This window comes from Suillus subaureus (assembly GCF_016647635.1).
Source record: "Suillus subaureus strain MN1 chromosome Unknown BJ212scaffold_3, whole genome shotgun sequence".
NCBI lineage: Eukaryota > Fungi > Basidiomycota > Agaricomycetes > Boletales > Suillaceae > Suillus > Suillus subaureus.
The window spans coordinates 1042195-1059033 of NW_024538559.1; the positions used below are offsets into that span (position 1 = coordinate 1042195).

At 48.3% G+C, this 16839-nt stretch overlaps 8 protein-coding genes across 8 annotated transcripts; 5 read left to right on the plus strand and 3 right to left on the minus strand.

Annotated features, from left to right (window-relative positions):
- Positions 1-39: 39 nt before the first annotated feature.
- Positions 40-2837, plus strand: BJ212DRAFT_1321612 (general substrate transporter). Its single transcript, XM_041334414.1, has 14 exons — positions 40-243; positions 393-465; positions 515-687; positions 738-903; positions 952-995; positions 1049-1092; positions 1142-1265; positions 1320-1695; positions 1751-1865; positions 1918-1972; positions 2022-2182; positions 2238-2317; positions 2366-2761; positions 2812-2837. The coding sequence occupies exons 1-13, from the start codon at positions 230-232 to the stop codon at positions 2537-2539; spliced, it is 1599 nt and encodes a 532-aa protein (XP_041198362.1). The 5' UTR covers positions 40-229; the 3' UTR covers positions 2540-2761; positions 2812-2837.
- A 481-nt stretch (positions 2838-3318) lies between these two features.
- Positions 3319-4156, plus strand: BJ212DRAFT_540444 (fungal hydrophobin-domain-containing protein). Its single transcript, XM_041343451.1, has 5 exons — positions 3319-3373; positions 3429-3542; positions 3598-3771; positions 3818-3982; positions 4038-4156. Exons 3-5 carry the CDS (start codon positions 3619-3621, stop codon positions 4083-4085), a joined length of 366 nt encoding a protein of 121 aa, XP_041198363.1. The 5' UTR covers positions 3319-3373; positions 3429-3542; positions 3598-3618; the 3' UTR covers positions 4086-4156.
- Positions 4157-4560: 404 nt separating this feature from the next.
- On the minus strand, positions 4561-5920 carry BJ212DRAFT_1321622 (uncharacterized protein). Its single transcript, XM_041334415.1, has 2 exons — positions 5855-5920; positions 4561-5798 (listed from the first exon to the last, which is right to left on the minus strand). Exons 1-2 carry the CDS (start codon positions 5902-5904, stop codon positions 4613-4615), a joined length of 1236 nt encoding a protein of 411 aa, XP_041198364.1. The 5' UTR covers positions 5905-5920; the 3' UTR covers positions 4561-4612.
- Positions 5921-7314: 1394 nt separating this feature from the next.
- BJ212DRAFT_1218552 (uncharacterized protein) lies at positions 7315-7741 on the minus strand (the record flags this gene model as incomplete). The annotated part of the gene is made up of 2 exons (XM_041329337.1): positions 7315-7581; positions 7634-7741. Coding segments are annotated over 2 exons (375 nt in total), but the record flags the coding sequence as incomplete, so codon positions are not given.
- Positions 7742-8922: 1181 nt separating this feature from the next.
- Positions 8923-9962, plus strand: BJ212DRAFT_1423787 (uncharacterized protein). The gene is made up of 2 exons (XM_041337642.1): positions 8923-9354; positions 9410-9962. Exons 1-2 carry the CDS (start codon positions 9102-9104, stop codon positions 9790-9792), a joined length of 636 nt encoding a protein of 211 aa, XP_041198366.1. The 5' UTR covers positions 8923-9101; the 3' UTR covers positions 9793-9962.
- Positions 9963-10876: 914 nt separating this feature from the next.
- On the plus strand, positions 10877-11098 carry BJ212DRAFT_1244676 (uncharacterized protein; the record flags this gene model as incomplete). Its single annotated transcript, XM_041329635.1, has 2 exons — positions 10877-10979; positions 11028-11098. Coding segments are annotated over 2 exons (174 nt in total), but the record flags the coding sequence as incomplete, so codon positions are not given.
- A 708-nt stretch (positions 11099-11806) lies between these two features.
- Positions 11807-12722, minus strand: BJ212DRAFT_1321641 (uncharacterized protein). The gene is made up of 3 exons (XM_041334416.1): positions 12254-12722; positions 12159-12204; positions 11807-12100 (listed from the first exon to the last, which is right to left on the minus strand). The coding sequence occupies exons 1-3, from the start codon at positions 12487-12489 to the stop codon at positions 12026-12028; spliced, it is 357 nt and encodes a 118-aa protein (XP_041198368.1). The 5' UTR covers positions 12490-12722; the 3' UTR covers positions 11807-12025.
- Positions 12723-13530: 808 nt separating this feature from the next.
- BJ212DRAFT_1295770 (uncharacterized protein) lies at positions 13531-14088 on the plus strand (the record flags this gene model as incomplete). The annotated part of the gene is made up of 1 exon (XM_041332354.1): positions 13531-14088. The coding sequence occupies one exon, from the start codon at positions 13531-13533 to the stop codon at positions 14086-14088; it is 558 nt and encodes a 185-aa protein (XP_041198369.1).
- Positions 14089-16839: the final 2751 nt, after the last annotated feature.

The window sequence follows — 16839 nt, forward strand, 5'->3', positions numbered from 1 at the left end:
TATATAAATACATCCATTCATGCTTGCTTACTTGCAAAGCCGTGGCGCATGGAGGAAGAACTTGGAGCCGCTCTGCAGCACGGCTATCAATCGGTCTGTAAGGAATTGGTCAGACAGGCAGACTCAGTCGGGGACTAAGATCAAGATAGAGAGTGGATATATTTCGGAATCCCGAGACGCGAGCTAGCAGTGAGTTCTCACACCGTTCTCTCTTACTTTATAGATTGAGATGAAACATTTTGTGTAAGCATCTCTTCTTCGTCTCCTCACATTCACGACACTTGCCCAGTGGGCTAATCATACTCATACTCCATGGCGTTCCATTTGTGAGCTTTCATTGTACTAACAAATCACTAGAATGATGCTCATGCTAATTACCCCCTGTTTTACAGTCAAGGAGTGCCCATAGGATGGGTGGCAATCATGCTGGCCCTCTTGGCGTCAATGGGTGGTTTCATCTTTGGCGTAGGTTGCACAATTGTCCTAATCATCTGCGCTAACCTAAAAATGTTAGTATGACACTGGTCAGATATCAGATATCATGTTGATGGATGATTTTCTTCTTCGCTTTGCCACCTGCTCCACACCCGGAGATGTATCCACTTGTTCATTCTCCACTGTACGGGAAGGTCTCATCGTTTCTCTTCTCTCCATCGGAACCCTCGTCGGCGCGCTCCTGGGTGCACCGTAAGCAGCCTGCAATATCTGTCTCCGCATTTCACCAACGTCTCTTTCAGCACCGCTGACTTTTTAGGACGTCGTTATGCCATGTCCGCGGAGTGTGTGATATTCACAATTGGAGTCATCATTCAGATAGCTTCGGAACGCGTCTGGCAGCAATTTGCTGTCGGCCGGTTTGTTAGTGGCTTGGGTGTTGGAGCACTTAGTGCTGCCGTTCCGATGGTGATTGTTCTGCAGCCATTCTCTTTACTTGCGTTCTGATTTCTTCAGTATCAAGCCGAGACAGCTCCATCTCAGATCCGTGGTACTTTGACGTATGATATCCACACAGCACTTCAGTGGCATACACGGCGCTGACGCTCCTTAGCGCAACTTACCAACTGTTCATTACGTTCGGTATCTTGGTTGCTTGTAAGATCATCATAACAAGTTCCTTGTCAGCCGTTGATTTCCTGCACAGACTGCATCTCAATTGGAACCCGGGACATCTCCAACTCCGGTTCATGGCGCATCGTTGTTGGTATCGGCATCCTGTGGGCACTGATTCTCGGCATCGGTATCCTCTTCATGCCAGAGAGCCCTAGGTCGGTATCAACAATCGAATCTGGTTTCCTCCGTTTGTCTAAATATGCCTTTAGATGGCTTGCCGCGCATGACAGAATGGAGGAGGCTCGGTCGTCTCTCGCGCGTGTTCGTGGTGTTTCCGAGGAAGAGGCGAAGAGCCACCATATCATCGCTGGTGAGGTCGAGGAAATCAAGTCTTCCATCGAATACGAAAGGCAGGTTCGTGCCGGGTGGATTGACTGCTTTAAGCCGAAAAACAAGACTTTATACCGCACCCTTCTTGGAATGAGTCTACAGAGCATTCAACAGCTCACTGGCGCAAATTACTTCTTTTACTACGGCGCAACTGTGTTCAAATCAGTAGGTCTCAGCGACTCGTTTGTGACTCAAATCATTCTTGGCGCTGTCAACTTTTTCTGTACGTTCGGCGGAATGTATGTCCTCGAAAGGGTAAGCAATCCAGTTCGTTTATAGGCGGAGTGTGCGTTTCTCACTGCACGTCTAGTTTGGGCGTCGCAGACCCCTGATCGTTGGAGGGATCTGGCAATCAATATGGCTTTTCGTCTTCGCCGCTGCTGGAACTTCTGTAGATCCTACGACTCATCCTGGCATTGGGAAATGTGGGGGATGCCATTCCATTCGTGTTTCGTGTCGCTGACTTAGCATCTTTAGTGATGATCGTGTCCGCCTGCATGTTTATCTTGGGTTATGCAATGACCTGGGCTCCGTAAGAATCTGCATTACTGGATTTTTGTGATTGACCGACGTTTCGACAGTGGTGTCTGGATTCTTATTGGAGAAACGTTCCCTACACGGACCCGTGCCAAGCAAGGCAGTCTGTCGACCGCTGCAAACTGGATTTGGAATTTCCTATTGGCGTTCTTCACGCCCTTCATCAGTAGTGCCATAAACTACCGCTACGGTTTCGTCTTTGCAGGTATGACGTCTTCCATTAATAGCGCAACACGCCACTGAATGTTTTAATTATCCAGCATGCAACTTGACGGGAGCTGTTGTCGTGTATTTCTTCCTTTACGAATCATCTGATCTTTCACTAGAAAGTGTTAACATGGTAGGTGTCCTTTCTTTACTGGTCCATCGATCTAAACTTTGATATCAGATGTATACCAACCCTAATTGCAAACCTTGGACTTCTGGGGAATGGGCTCCACCCGGGTATTCCTCGCGCCAGGATCTTATTGATCAAACTAGAGCCGCGGAGACGCATAAACCCCTTACACTTGAGGAAGGCAAAATGGAGAAATTATCTGAGTCCTCTGCGGACGGATCATAGTCGACTGCTGAATAATATTGAGCAGACACACTTCATTTATATATGCCGAGTTACTTGTCTTTGTTGATGATATACTTAGTCTTCGGCAAGGCTCCCTCGCAGCCTTTAATGTCATGTTACCCTTGATGCATATTTGAGGATCTTGATGCTGGTATCCGTTCTTGAAGTTCCAATATGACGCGTACTTATCTATCACCTGATCCCCTATGCATATGGACTCAAGTGAGCCTGGTCATGCGTCTTCAGTTTCATGGCCAAAGAAATTCCTCCAGGCACATCATTCGGTCTGACCAAATTTATCATGAGCACCGTATGCATTGATCAGGCACTTGTTGAGTTTGTCGGGAATTTGCAGTTCCCCAACACCTGTGAGTGAACTTGTCTCGAAACCTTCCATATTTGGAAGTAGCGTCTGTTAATTTCAGATTCATAAATCTCTTCATGTGCGATACGTATACAGGTCAAGGCCTCGACAAGGTCAGCCATCCAGGCCCGCACACCAGTGAGTATGTATTATACTTACGTGCTGGTATTTGGAACTGTGCTCATCAGTCAAGCTGGCATGTGTTCCTGTAGCTTCGGTAATGCCTACTTACCCGTTCACGAAGCGAACAAGCTCGGAGTTCTTTTTCACCCATTGTACGTACTCGTACACGCCGCTCTAAGCTTCTGCTTCACCAAATTTAAACTTCAAAGCGCTGGACCTCAGAACGAGAAGTTGCGTTGCTGAATGCTATCGACTTGTTGAAACTCAAGCTTCACCTCTAATGTTGCATACAACGGTCGACTAGGTAGTAAGCTGCCATATATCACGATTGATCATGGTTTTTGATGGTGCGTGGCCAAGATTGTTAATAGACCTCCTTCATATGCTGATTTTATGTGACAGGACATTGTGCAGTTCAGAACGCAACCCCGATGAGGTGCCATTAATTACTTCCATTTCGCTTCCCTGAAGCTAGCGACGCCGCTCTACAGCTCATAGCTGATATAAAGGCAGCAGGTAATAATCTTCTTCCTTCAACCCACTTTAAAGTCACTCATTTTCCTCTCAAAAGTTTTAACCCCACCCCTCAAACATGTTCGCTCTTTCTGTCCCCCTCGTCTCTCTTCTCGCATTCGTCGTGGGAACCAGCGCTGTACCCACCCTATCTGCTCGTGACAACAGCACTTGCAGTTCGGGCGCACAGTGCGACACTGGCACCGTCTCATGCTGCCAAACCACATATGACGTGCGTAATTCTTGACCCGTCTGGGCCGTGTCTGACCCCCGAACAGTACAGCAGCCCTCAACTGAACGCAATCACAAGGGTACTGAACATCGCCCTTGAACCCGTCGAGGACTCCAAGGTTGGAATGGGCTGCAGTCCCATCAGCGTCATTGGCACTGGTAGTGGCGCGGTGTGTAACCAGGAGCCTGTCTGCTGCAGTGGTAACACATACGTGAGTCGTTTGGTGTTCCTGTATTATGTACTCTGACCGACGAAATGGTGTCTAGTACGGCCTCATTAACATTGGGTGCTCACCGATCAACATTTACCTGTAATCGTATATCACAGTCCCTCCCCGAGAGTGGTTTACTTCACTGTCGTTGATTCTTTGTGATGTTCGCATTCGAGATTTGTGTTCTGTCATGTTCGAGGACTTTTACGCAGTTCGTTCATCAGAAACGGAAACAGCTTCAACTTTATGTCGTCGGGATTCTGTGAAAGCGCCGGCTGATGTATTTTAATGGTATCACTGAGAAAATCGAACTAGTTTTACGTTTATCCATGGTCTGGATAAATGGATGATTCGGGCGCCCAAACACAATCCTTCGCAGCTGACAGTGTCCAGTTCTGACGAAATCGAACCTTGTCGATGCATTTATGTTATGTGCTGGTGTCCCGAGCTTTTACACTGCACGCCACTTGGGTTTCATATTCGTCCATCAATTCACTGAGTTCATTCAGGTTTTGATACTTCTCATCTCGTCTACCTTTTACACTCAAGGTGCACTGCCCATCATGCTTCCCTTGATCCCCGTGATAACCAAGAGACGTGTTTCTTGCCCAATAATTATTGACTGTACCTCTAAAACATGCCATGGGCTACACCTCTCAACTCCTTCACAGCAGCAACGACCCCCTCTCCCTTCTCTGAATATCGTCTCTCCACCGTGTTAAGAACACTATCCACATCTCTGATGAGCCACTTGAGACTAGGTTTTGAAGCGGTATGGATATATTTTCTTGTGCCTTCCACAAGAACGGGAAGAGATTCGAAACAATGTATGTCATCCTCGATTATGGAGGAAGCATGTGGCCATGCCATACATATCACGTCCCACCACTGGTGCTCCGTGATAGAATCAAGCGATGTAACCAACGATTGTTCAGGTGTGATTCGGAGGAAGATACCAGCTAAATAGAATGCATGCGGCATGAATATGTTACAGCACTTTGGAATCATGCTGATGCACCGATCAATATGGCGAGCCTCAAATAAATGGGGGCGCCAGTTTGGGTTCCTCGCGAGGGCAAAAACCAGTTCGAGATAGCACGAGTCGCGCTTGATATTGAAGGGCCGGTCAGGATCTTCATCGCCGGATGTTGTACCCGGTTGTGGACAAACTGCGGTCAGGATAGCAGGGGAGAGCTTGGCTAAAACCATATCTCCATAATCAACGGCATCAATGGAGGCCAAGATTTCACGGGAACTGTGAGCAGCGCGAATGGCAGCATGGCGTAAACGGTAAGGCATGCTGCTGTCCATACAGGCAATGAGCCTCTTGATGAACAGATGTTGTTTGGCAGGGCTACAGCTCACTTTCATACTACCCAGTAGTACAAGGATGTCACCTGCTGTCTCGTGGTCGTTGGAATAAACATCGTCGAGGTAATCTATTAGCCAGTTAAAATCTTCTGGCGAGGAGTTTCCTGTCCACCAAACCTCAATCCACAAGGGGTTAGGGTCAAAAGATGGGCAGGCAGTGGCGAGCGTGAAGCGCAGCATGTGTCGCAAAGGTGTCATTGAACCCGAGGGATCATTCTGTTCGGATGACCTCGCTTGTAAAAAAATCTTCCTGCACATGTCCAAATTCTGGCTAAACGCCTGTTGGAATGAAGGCACATCAGCTCGAGCAAGTTCAAGCATGCGACAGATGACATGGAGGAGGTTCCATGCTCGGCGTGCAACTCCTGTGCTATGTCCATCGCATGTCCAGAGTGCTTGTCGAAACTGCGCCAAAAGAGATGGGCCGAGTTGACGAAGAGCAGAACTACGCAGGCCGTTCGTTAAACATGTCGGAAGAAACATCAAATAATTCGATAGCACCTTTTATCAATTCGAACTATGTCCTTCTTGTCAAACTGACCGCCGACCATGACGCAAGCAAGAAGAGTGCAGTTGGCTATGATTTGAGGCGATGGAGAGTATGGGGAGGATAGCAGCTTTGATACGACCGTCATGGCGAGTGTTTCAACGTCTTCGTCCACTTGCCCAGTAACGAAGTGGTAAGGAAGAATATGTGAAAGCCACTCGGGGACGGAATCAGGGCAATCTTCCAACCCTGAAGGAAATGCACGTATCCTACGGGAAAAAGAAAGTTTGGTTGTCAGGGCAAGCTCATAGGCTCGTGCATCCTGCCTGGACAACATTTCATAAAACACCGTGAAGTCGTCTCTCCTCTGACCAAGATATTCACCACGGCTTGGATATGCCTGAAGCACGCGTCCGCAGTATAAGTGACTCAAAGCCATTGTAGATGCCAATGCCTTCTCCGTCAACGAGGGTACAATTTCCCCATGCACGTCGAAGCAGCTTGTGTAAATATCACACAGCTGACGCAGGGTGTCGGAGACGTCAAGATCCAGAGGCCATTGAACCTGGGGAACAAGACCAGCAGTCACGAAAAATACTTCAGGATCCGTAGATGTCTCCAGCAGCCACTTGATGCTAGGAGCTTCGAGACCGCTGATAGGTGTGTCTGCTAGCTCAAGGCTAAGGGGGCATTGATTCTTGGCTACAACATCCAAGTTCTGATTATGGAGTTGTGCTTCAGAGTCCACGACATTTGTCGGAGGGCGCGGAAGGAAAGAATGCAGCGAAGGCAGAAGGTGATGAAGGGCGCCGAATAATTGCTGAAGAGAGCGCCATGCGGATGAGCTGATCACAAGCACAAAGTCTGGAGTGGAATGAGCGCTGTGTGCTATACAGTAGGTAGCAAAGAACGTAACCTGACAGTGCTTTTAATAATCTTAAACTGAGGACACCAAACCGCCATTGCAGCACACCTAACAAGAAACAGTTCAAATTATGTATACATAAAAAAACGATCCTTACCGTGCACCAGCGTCACCAGCTGCTGAGGATACCAGGAGGCCAATTTGACCATTGGGCGTAGAACTCCTGCAATTTTGACTCAGAATGAAAGTGACCGCCAGAACTCACAAGATGATCTTACTGTCGATGTGCAACATGCGCAATATCGTCGATGTTGGTGTCTGAAATGGACAGGCGGGGGATACCAAAGCTGCCATCACAGTCAATGAATAGAACAAAAATCCGAAGGCCGTTGTTGCAATAATGACCCAGGCTATAGTGTACTGCCGGTACCACATGTTGGCGCTGAGGGCGATCCCAAACAGAAGAAGGGAGATCTGGAGTAAAATCGGAAACGACTGTACGACGGCATCGAAATACCATGCGACGATGCCGTCGAACTTCTCTTGTCTGCGCTTCCCTCGTTCTTCCTCCGAGCCGCGGCCGTATCTGTGTGATTTGTAGTACCCGAGCCATTGCTTACCTAGCACGGCACCAAACGCAGCAAGCAAACTCATGGATAAGCTTGCGTATGCGATCAATTGAATCCTTATATTGGCTATGGACGGCGACCAGGTAGATGCTGTCGATGCTGGCGTAGGCCCCGCTGCAGTGAAGTTGCCCAGTCCAATCTGGACGAGCTGCGTGAGAAGGGCATGCGTGATGTCATCGGGGTCTGGACTGAGATTCGACTCCATGGCCACGATAAAAGCCGTGCTAACAGCGGAGAACAGACCAGACTGATCAAACGTCAATCCTAACACAAGGCAAAGGCGAGTGTGTGAAACTTACGAAGATTAACACGATGTCCATGTCGCTATTGTATCGCTCAAGGAACTCGTCGTCGTGTTCCTCGGCGACTTTTTTGTATGCCGCCCAGAAACGAGAGCGGTCATCCTTGCCGGTCTTCGAGGCAATCGTTGAGTCCTGTAGAACGTCCAACACTTGCTTCAAGACATTCACTCTGCAGGCATAGTATCATCAGTTGTGACCCCTTGGCTTATTTGGCCGCCCACATTTCACTTGGACTTGGTTGGTCCTCCTGCACTACGACCTTTTGCGCCTCGCTGAGATGATATGAACATGTTGGACTTTGTGACCGAGTTGAACTTGCAGTTAAGCCGCTGTTGGGAGCATCATTAGTACTTTCCTGTGCGCAAGGTTCTGGTTGTTGGGGAGGCCCAGAGTTCGAGCTGCAATCCGTGTAAGGGGGGTGCAAAAGCACCGGGGCAGAAATGCTCACATTCCTGATGATAGCTGCACCATCGAAGGTCCGGAGTTTTCCTTCTCACTGCATTGCTGTCAAATGGGGCACCAAGATGATTTTAAGAAGTCGCAACTTACTTGTCGGCGGGTCGTAGGGTATCAGTTTGTTGGGGAGAGTGATCGTCAAGGTGGGCGCTCTGATCATGCGCGACGTCCGTGCTACCCTCTTGTGATAGTCTTCGGCTACGTTTGGAGGTGATTAATGCTCTTGACATGAGTACGACGTAACTAATTGCCTTTAGGGATGGAGCAAATGGTTGGGAAGAGTCTGAGGTGAGCGGACAGAAATGAGTGATACCCTGGACCGTACGCGGAAGCGAACAGCTTAAGACAGTGCACTGGTACCAGGGCGCTCAACGTTTCCCAAATGTAGATCTTTGCTAGTACCAGCCATACAGCAATGATACTGCTCTGAGATTCTATCAGTGAAGTATAACGCATCAACGACACGGACGAAAAACTCGGATGTTCGTGGAATTTTAAGCGAAACACTGAAGGATGTATATGAGTAGGGCGCGAATTTTGAACCTGCAGGAGAGGTGAATCTGATGCTGTATTATGTGATCCTTGAACATACGGGCCATGCGCCCGCTCATGTCTAGGGTATAGCACGGGTATGGGCCACACCGCGGGTATGGGGGTCACGGGTATGGCGGGTACGGGTACGGTGTAGAGATTTGGCACCCGTGGTCATACCGTACCCGTTTGCACAGTATACGGGTATGTTCACGGGTACTAGTAGCCGCGCTATCTCCGAATGTTCTCCGGTGTTATATATTGGACATGACAAGGATTCACCACTCACTACGATCCTTATTTTTCGGAGGGTCGTTGACTGCAACAGTGACGGTTGGACATGACAAGGATTCGCCACTCACTACGATCCCTATTTTTCGGAGGGTCGTTGACTGTAACAGTAACCCGCTGCACTCGGCGATTCAACAGTATAAAGTGAGGTATGTAGACTCTCAATACCATTTATTCCATCATCATCATGGTTAATCAGTCTACTGTCAATGACACGGCCTCGCTCGCTGAGTCCACCTCAACATGTTTAAATATATCGTCATCTCCGCAGCCCATAGTGGACAATGTTGCAAAACGTGTCAAGCTTATCCTTGCACAGGCCACAGCAACCCCCTCTGAGTTGCACTCCGCTGCTCCGGAAGTAATTGATGTTGATGTTGATGTTGATGAAAATGATGTGGCACCTCCTGCCGCCGAACAGGATGACGAAGCTGATCTAAGTACGTGAACTTATTGCTCGCGTTTGCGTGGACCTTGATTAATTTTCGCTCACAGATACTCTCAAGAAAACATGGCGTTCAGCAGTCTATTCGTTTTTTAAGCTTGACGCTGTGGCTGTCCAGTATCACGATGGACGTCTAGTTCATTTCTTCCCTTGCGGGGCACACAAGTGCAAACTCCCTTCCGGAGGTGTCCGCCGCTTCCAGGACTCCGGGGACAAGTCATCGACTACGAATCTAAGGCATCACACCAATGGCCGTTGGGGCAAAGAGGCAGTTGATCTTGCATTTAGTGGCGGAAAGGTACAGGCCACGAGCGGATCAGTTTTCTCTGAATCTCGTCCGAGAAGAGTACATAGATCGTTACAAAGACCAGGTCTCACCTTCAACTCCAGCTGCACATGTCTCGGTAGAAGACAAGGTACGACAATGTGCTGATGACTTTGGTGACATATTTCTTGGCACAGCAGCATCTCTAGTAGATGAGCTTGACGACTATTTGAGGCAACCAGTAGAGAATACCAAAGTCCCACTGCAATGGTGGGTCCATAATCAAAAGACGTATCCGAATTTGCACCGGATGGCACTTGATTACCTTAGCATTCCTGGTAGGTTGTGCATCATCGCTCTCGCTAGCATCACAGCTTATGTGTTACACACCATAGCTACCTCGACTGCAGTCGAACGTGTATTTTCGCAAGGCCGGCACCTTCTGCACTTCACTCGAAACCGCTTGTCTCCGTCATCGACTCGCGCATTCCTCTGTCTTGGCTCGTGGCTCCGCTGTGATCTGGTAGCACCCAAGGATCTTACTAAGATCATGAAGTCTCTGAAGAAAAGAAAACGAGAGGACGAGAGTGTTGGGTGAGGTTATTAGACCTACAGGCTACGTAGTGTTACTATTTCTTGTATGTGTACCCGCGGGTAAATGCAACACCGCGGGTAAGCTGCTATACCGCGGGTTAGTACGGGTAATACCGTACCCGTACCCGTACGGGTACGGTGTTGACGGGTACGGGTACGGTGTTCATCTTCCGACCCGCGGGTACACCTGTGCTATACCCTACTCATGTCATCGCTGGTCTCTGGGTATACCTCTGGTACCTCCTCGGTCACTGCAACTTCGGCCTCGACTGATCTTCTGGGGTCTGTCACGGTCTACCGGAGACTATGTCTGCGCAGATCTTCTTCGAGCCCCGCCGGGTTCCTCGCCGCCGCCGATCACGATGAGCGCCCCATGGGTTTGGAGTTACTGCACTGCTACTATGCACATTGCGGTGCACTGTCATCATTACCCACCACGAACTCGAGTCTACAACAACAAAGTCACTCACAAGGTCCAATACGCTGAAGAGGTCATATATTCATACTCCAGTCACGCCCGATCCTCCGCGATGGCTTCAACTACGCCTTAAGAAATCAATGTTGCCGATCCCAATCTTGAATAGTTGTCTTATTTGCGCCGCTAGGAGAGATACGTCGATGATATGGTTGTTTTTTTGCATATCTGATTGCGTTGTAGGAGTTGAACTACCTCGCGACTTTATTCGCTCAGCTGAAGCAAGCACAAGCAAAGTTTAAGTCACGCATTGAGAATGTCGGAGATAAAACAAAGGTACATCAACGTTTCAACATTTCTATCTCCAAGCTCTTATTTGATTCTATTCGTACAGGAGTGATTATCTTCGTTCCTTTGACAAACTCCCTGTATGTTCCCGGTCACCTGAGTGATGCAGATCATATTATCGTCGACGTCAGTACATCTCACCAAGGTCTGAACTTTCGAGACGCTCGAACAGCAGCAAGTGCAGGAATTGCTTAGTATTCCTTCTGAGTTGGCTGGTTTAGCCCATATCGTGGCCGCTACGCCCACTGCTCCACTCCTCCAAGAATGAACATGGTTTTGAGTCACGACATCCGTGTTAGGGCGGCTCTCTCTCACTCTTCGGTGGACTCGGAGACACTTTCGAAGGCTGTTGGTTCTGCAGTTGCGGATAAGAGAAAGAGACATCTCCCAGCTTCCGACGAGGACAAGTACGTGTCTCTGATGACTTGAGCTGCTGTAATAATTCCCGCACTGTCACCAACACCAATTGTGTCATCTACTACCAATACCCTTGGTGGTGGGGCTTCGACTTCCCATGCAGGTCAAAATTCGCAAGCATCTCTTGGGTCAACTGGGCAAGCTTCTAGATTGAGATGCGGTTCCCTGCCGTGAGCCGGGTACCAGCTACGCCTTTGCCTATAGAGTGTCTGTAGCAAATAGTGGCAATGGACATACTCTGCGGACTCCTGGCACTCTTCACACTCCTAATCTTCAAGTGTTGAGCGGACGGGGCGCATATTAGCTCTGTTTCTTTCAGCGTGTTTCGCTTTGTATCACAGTTTCTCGATCTACACTAACATTGTATATCCATGTTTAGGGATACCTACAGTTTAATTCACGCGTTTCATTGTGTATCAATGCGGTTAAATTGCGAATATGAAAACCACGTAGCTAGACCAGGTCGTACCCAACAAATACCATATGAAAGTCGAACAGAAATGCTGTACAATGTAGTGTGAAGGGCTATCCTGTAGCCAGTATCAATGCTTGCATGACGACGCCCTCCCACTAACCAATTTTGTGGCTCAGAAGGGCATATATAATATCGTATAATTCGACATATGCCTAACTGTTGACACAATCACCAAGAGCAACCGTTTGTGGACAGTACTTGACTGCGCCATTCAACTCTCCAGTGTCCTGTCACGGTGCATAAAACACCTGTCAGCAAATCTCACATCCCATGGATTGCACTAACCGTTACATAGGGACAGATGATATCCGTGCTGGAACTCTCCTTATAGCTACACACACGATGAGTATATGCGCGCAGCTGAATATACGCAGACTCACGTGCACATAGTGATTCCGTCAGTTGACCCTTGGTCAAAGACAAGCGTTGCAGTACCGCCATTTGTCTTTATGTCTTCTGGACAAATAGCACAGTGAGCTTCTCGGGGAAGCCGTACAATGCCAAACCCTGCTCGTCCACGAACAGCAGGCTTTGCGGCATGGCGGTTTGGAATAGCCACTGCGATGCTGAGGAAGGATGCAGGGAGTGTAAGAACTGCGACAGCCAGCAGCACCATGTTATGTCCCAGGTCAGATTAGGGAACGAAATTACTCAATGTTGCGTGACCGGCTGCCTTTTGTCTTGTGTCCGAAACGTACAGGGCCATCTTGACTCCTGAACTAACCAGACACCGCTCATCTTCTTGGGCAAACCATGCTAGTAGTTATGGTTTTCGCAGCATGTTGAGATCCGAAGATGTACTTGTCCCGTCTTAGCAGAACAATAGAGAAGACAGTGGAATAGGGGACCCCTAGGGAGGAGGGTCGCAGAGGTGCGGGATTTGCCGGAGTTCGCAGCGTTTGTCAGCAGCTAGTCACAATGCACGGATGTAGTAGCTAGTGATCATCTCTTCTTCGAGGTTCAGGCTGCCTACATGGCAAGCACCACTCCAACTGGTGAACAGAGTGAGTTTGTCTCAACCAAGTTGCTGCCTTAGAGCTTTCCCTTTGAGTCCAGAGCTGAGTCCAGAGCCATGTCCAGAGTTGAACCCAGAACCAAATCTAGAAGCCTTGTGGAATACATGAGCACACGTTCAAGAATTAAGAGAATCCACCACATTAGAGCCATAAGGAAAACACATTCAAAGCATAGCATTTCAACTCAGAAGTACAAAAACCCATCACTGATGTCTGATCTTCCCTTAGCCAAACAAACAAAGAAAAAGTCCCTTCCACCCAGAGGCAAAGGAGGATGATTCACCAAGAAGACAGACCCCACCTCAGAACTCTCAGAATTTGTGTCAGAGAACTCATCACCACTAGATACTCCAGAAATTGATGAACATGCTTTATTGGACAATGACACATCAATGTCAGAACACAAGGTCAATAGGCAACTAAAAGAATGTGAAGATGACGAGGAATCATTACCAGGAGCACTGGATCCATCCACTAACATCCCCATTCCAGAGATCAGCCTCCCAATCCCAATCCCATTCCCATTCCCATCGACTTAATACCTGCATCAACTCACCGTCCATAACATAAGCAAACTGAGGCCATCCCCGAAGATAAGCATCGCACCACCACCCATTCCAGTCCAAATTCAACATCTACCAATGGCAACTGCACCCATGCCAACATTGTTCAATGGAAATGAGAATGAAAACCCACAGAATTTTTTGTGTGAAGTAGAGAGATATATCCAAGTCACTAGAATCACTGATGAAGTGACGAAGGTCACCTTATTCGGCATGTTCATTTCTGCAGGCTTGCAAGCAGATATATGGTGGAACGCCCTAACAGTGGCACAATTGACCTCATGGACGACCATCAAAGTGGCATTTCAAGTGCAATGGCCAGCTATAGTGGTAGCTGCAAAATCTACACTAGATTATCAGAAGGAGCTGCTCACACTGAGACTCAAGGAAGATGATGTAGGAGAACGCATCACAGTAGCAGGCGTCTCAACCTGGTTGCATCTCCATTACCACGGACATCTACAAAAGCTAGTCCAAGATGCAGGCGTAGCTAATGCACTAGTGTTCATCCATCAAGTCCATGAAGTGCTTCTGCGCATCATACAAGACCTCACCTCACCAGCACCAGCCACATGGACAGTATTCTTAGATGAGATAAAGGATGCAAATATTGATGTCATCCAAGACAAAGCTTGATGAGAGAAGGAGAAGAAAGAAGTGGAGAAAGCACAGAATTTGAGGATAGCAAAGCTTGAGAATAGGCAAACGGACCCCATTGAAATCTTGCATCTCCAGATGCAGCACATGGCAATCAGACTGATCAATACCTCATCCCCACCCTCTAGCAACATGAACACAGCATGTAATGCCCCAACCAACCCATCTAGCAATATACCAGCTTGCTGACAAATACGCTATGTCACAGCGAATCAGAGTGCAATGCAATGTCCCAGAGGTCAACCACCTATGCAAGAAGAGTGAGACACAATGTGAGCTCATGTTAATGAGCTAACGCACCACCAAGACACCCCAGGTGGGCAAGTGGCCTACATGGAACAGGTACGACAATGGGAAAACCTGTGGGGAGGAGGAACAAGGTGCTCAGATCAGACACTGTATCCACTGATGCCAGGAATGGCACAGATATGTTTGGGAGAATGCTTCAGATGTGGGTTGCATGGGCACATCAGTCCAGAGTGCCAAGTCCCAGTGGATGACCAATTGCCAAAGAATGAGTTGATCTGGAGGGGACTATGCACACGCACATTAGGCATGTTCAACAGGGCTACAGCGCCACAGGTGGACATAGTATTTGATGACATGTATGCACCAGCCAGGGGAGAGCAGGGAAATGGGAATGGGTCATCAGTGTAGAGGACCACTCGACGACCCACCTGCATAACACACCTCATAGTGATGGACTACCAGTCCTCACACGAGAAAAGGAAGCATGTGAGGACCAATACAACAATCCAGCTGAGTCAATGTCTTGTAAAGATCATGTCATCATGTTTATCAATCCTAGTGAACAATGCAACATTGTTAACCTGTACTCAGCAGATGAGGAACAGTCCTGAAATGCATGCCTTCCCTTTTTACAAAATGTCACATTCACAGGACCTGTTACAGTAACGGTTGCCCCCTATCATTTTCTCTGTTATCTCTCTTTGTATTACGTCATGACCGCACTTAACCGTGCCATCACTAGGCTATTCCTTTCTTCCGCTTACGCATGTATCACAGCGCGACCGCCTCGTGCCATCGTTAGCTGACGTCATTTCCCTTATCTCTGACTCATCCCTTATCTGTATCACAGCGCGACCGCCTCGTGCCATCGTTAGCTGACGTCACTTCCCTTATCTCTGACTCGTCTCGATGACGTATACGTACCGGCCCTAAAGCAGGCCTTACCTATATAAGCAGGTCTTGTACTTAGATAATCCTCACTTTAATCTACTAGGTTTTACCCAGAACATCCTTCGTTTAGAGACCCCCAATCTCTAAGTGTCTGATATCGATATTCGAGTCGGAGACACTCTCTCCAACTTGTCTTAGAAGACCCTTACATTTGTAAGGTTACGATTCGGCTTTAGACGTCACTCTTATCGAGTGTCTATCGTCGAGCCTATCCTAGTCGACCTACGGTTTACCGTAACAAAAGATTAAAGTCGCCAAATCGACCCTCTCATCAAAGAGGTTACACAGAACCAAGAAGAGACTCAGCGAGAGAACGAGAACGTTCCCCTGAACCAAGAAGAGACTCAGCGAGAGAACGAAAACGTTCCCCTGAACCAGAACCAAGAAACACCCTTAAGCAGAAACGCTTAGGATGTCCACCACTATCCCAGAATTGAAAGCCGGAGCTCCGTCCACCTACGACGGGAGCCCCCATCAGGCACTACGATGGTTGTATGCGCTAAAAGCGTATTTTGCGCTCAACGCTACAATTTACAACACCGATGAGAAGAAGGTTATTACCGCCCTCGCATATATGACAGAAGACAGTGCTATGGGTTGGGCACTCACCTTCTACACAGAAGTCGACAACACCACCGCCAAGACCTATGGAACCTTCGCGAACTTTGAAACAAAGTTCAAAGAAGCATTCGTACCCGCCGATGCCGTCGGTACCGCTATGAACAGGCTTAGAACGTTGAAACAGACGGGTGACATCACATCCTACATCGCCAGTTTCAAAACGCTTGCCGCTCAAGCAGAAGTCAAGCAGGACGCCGTCCTTATCACGTTCCTCAATGACGGACTGAAAAAAGGGATCGTTAACTCCGTCTACCAGATGGAAACCATCCCAACAGATTTCGACAAGTACGTCGCCGCGGTCGTCAGACTCGATAGCAACTATCAGAGGGGTGTCGCATTCAGATCCAATCATCGAATAAACACCAAACCCTCTGGGCAACGCTATGTGCCTAGACCCTCCGTTGACCGACACGATCCAAATGCTATGGAGGTGGATCGGCTCACTGAAGCCGAAAGAAGCGACCACATGAAGAAGGGGCTTTGCTTCACGTGTCACCAGAAGGGGCACATGACAAAAGCATGCCCACAGAAGAAGAAGATCCCTGTTCGCAGGAAAGAAATGAGCGACACAGAAGAAGAAGAAGAAGATACAACGATCCGTCGCCTTGCCGAGGATTTTTGATGTGGAAGACGGGATCGACGTCCGTATCTTCCGATGTACCTATAAGACTTGTACGAAGCACAGGAATAAGAAAGGAACTCCGCGTTCCCATTTCTCTCATCTCCAAGACACGTCTGAAAACCGTCGAAACGACAGCAGTCGTTGACTCCGGCGCCGCCGGAACCTTTATCTCAGAAGAGTTTGTCAAAACTCACGGCATCCGAACGCATAAACTATCAAAACCATTTCGGGTTACAACCGCGGATGGGAGTTATGCAAGAGGGGGCGCTATCACGCGATACTGCGTC

Coding starts and splice junctions, on each gene's coding strand:
- BJ212DRAFT_1321612 (XM_041334414.1), top strand. Junction 1,866..1,917: donor TCATCCTGGCATTGGGAAAT/GTGGGGGATGCC, acceptor TAGCATCTTTAG/TGATGATCGTGTCCGCCTGC. Junction 1,973..2,021: donor TATGCAATGACCTGGGCTCC/GTAAGAATCTGC, acceptor ACGTTTCGACAG/TGGTGTCTGGATTCTTATTG.
- BJ212DRAFT_540444 (XM_041343451.1), top strand. CDS start 3,619: ATGTTCGCTCTTTCTGTCCCCCTCGTCTCTCTTCTCGCATTCGTCGTG. Junction 3,772..3,817: donor GCTGCCAAACCACATATGAC/GTGCGTAATTCT, acceptor ACCCCCGAACAG/TACAGCAGCCCTCAACTGAA. Junction 3,983..4,037: donor GCTGCAGTGGTAACACATAC/GTGAGTCGTTTG, acceptor AATGGTGTCTAG/TACGGCCTCATTAACATTGG.
- BJ212DRAFT_1321622 (XM_041334415.1), bottom strand. CDS start 5,904: ATGGTCGGCGGTCAGTTTGACAAGAAGGACATAGTTCGAATTGATAAA. Junction 5,799..5,854: donor ATAGTTCGAATTGATAAAAG/GTGCTATCGAAT, acceptor CGGCCTGCGTAG/TTCTGCTCTTCGTCAACTCG.
- BJ212DRAFT_1423787 (XM_041337642.1), top strand. CDS start 9,102: ATGGTTAATCAGTCTACTGTCAATGACACGGCCTCGCTCGCTGAGTCC. Junction 9,355..9,409: donor GGATGACGAAGCTGATCTAA/GTACGTGAACTT, acceptor TTTCGCTCACAG/ATACTCTCAAGAAAACATGG.
- BJ212DRAFT_1321641 (XM_041334416.1), bottom strand. CDS start 12,489: ATGGTGCTGCTGGCTGTCGCAGTTCTTACACTCCCTGCATCCTTCCTC. Junction 12,205..12,253: donor GACGGAATCACTATGTGCAC/GTGAGTCTGCGT, acceptor TCGTGTGTGTAG/CTATAAGGAGAGTTCCAGCA. Junction 12,101..12,158: donor TCATCTGTCCCTATGTAACG/GTTAGTGCAATC, acceptor GCACCGTGACAG/GACACTGGAGAGTTGAATGG.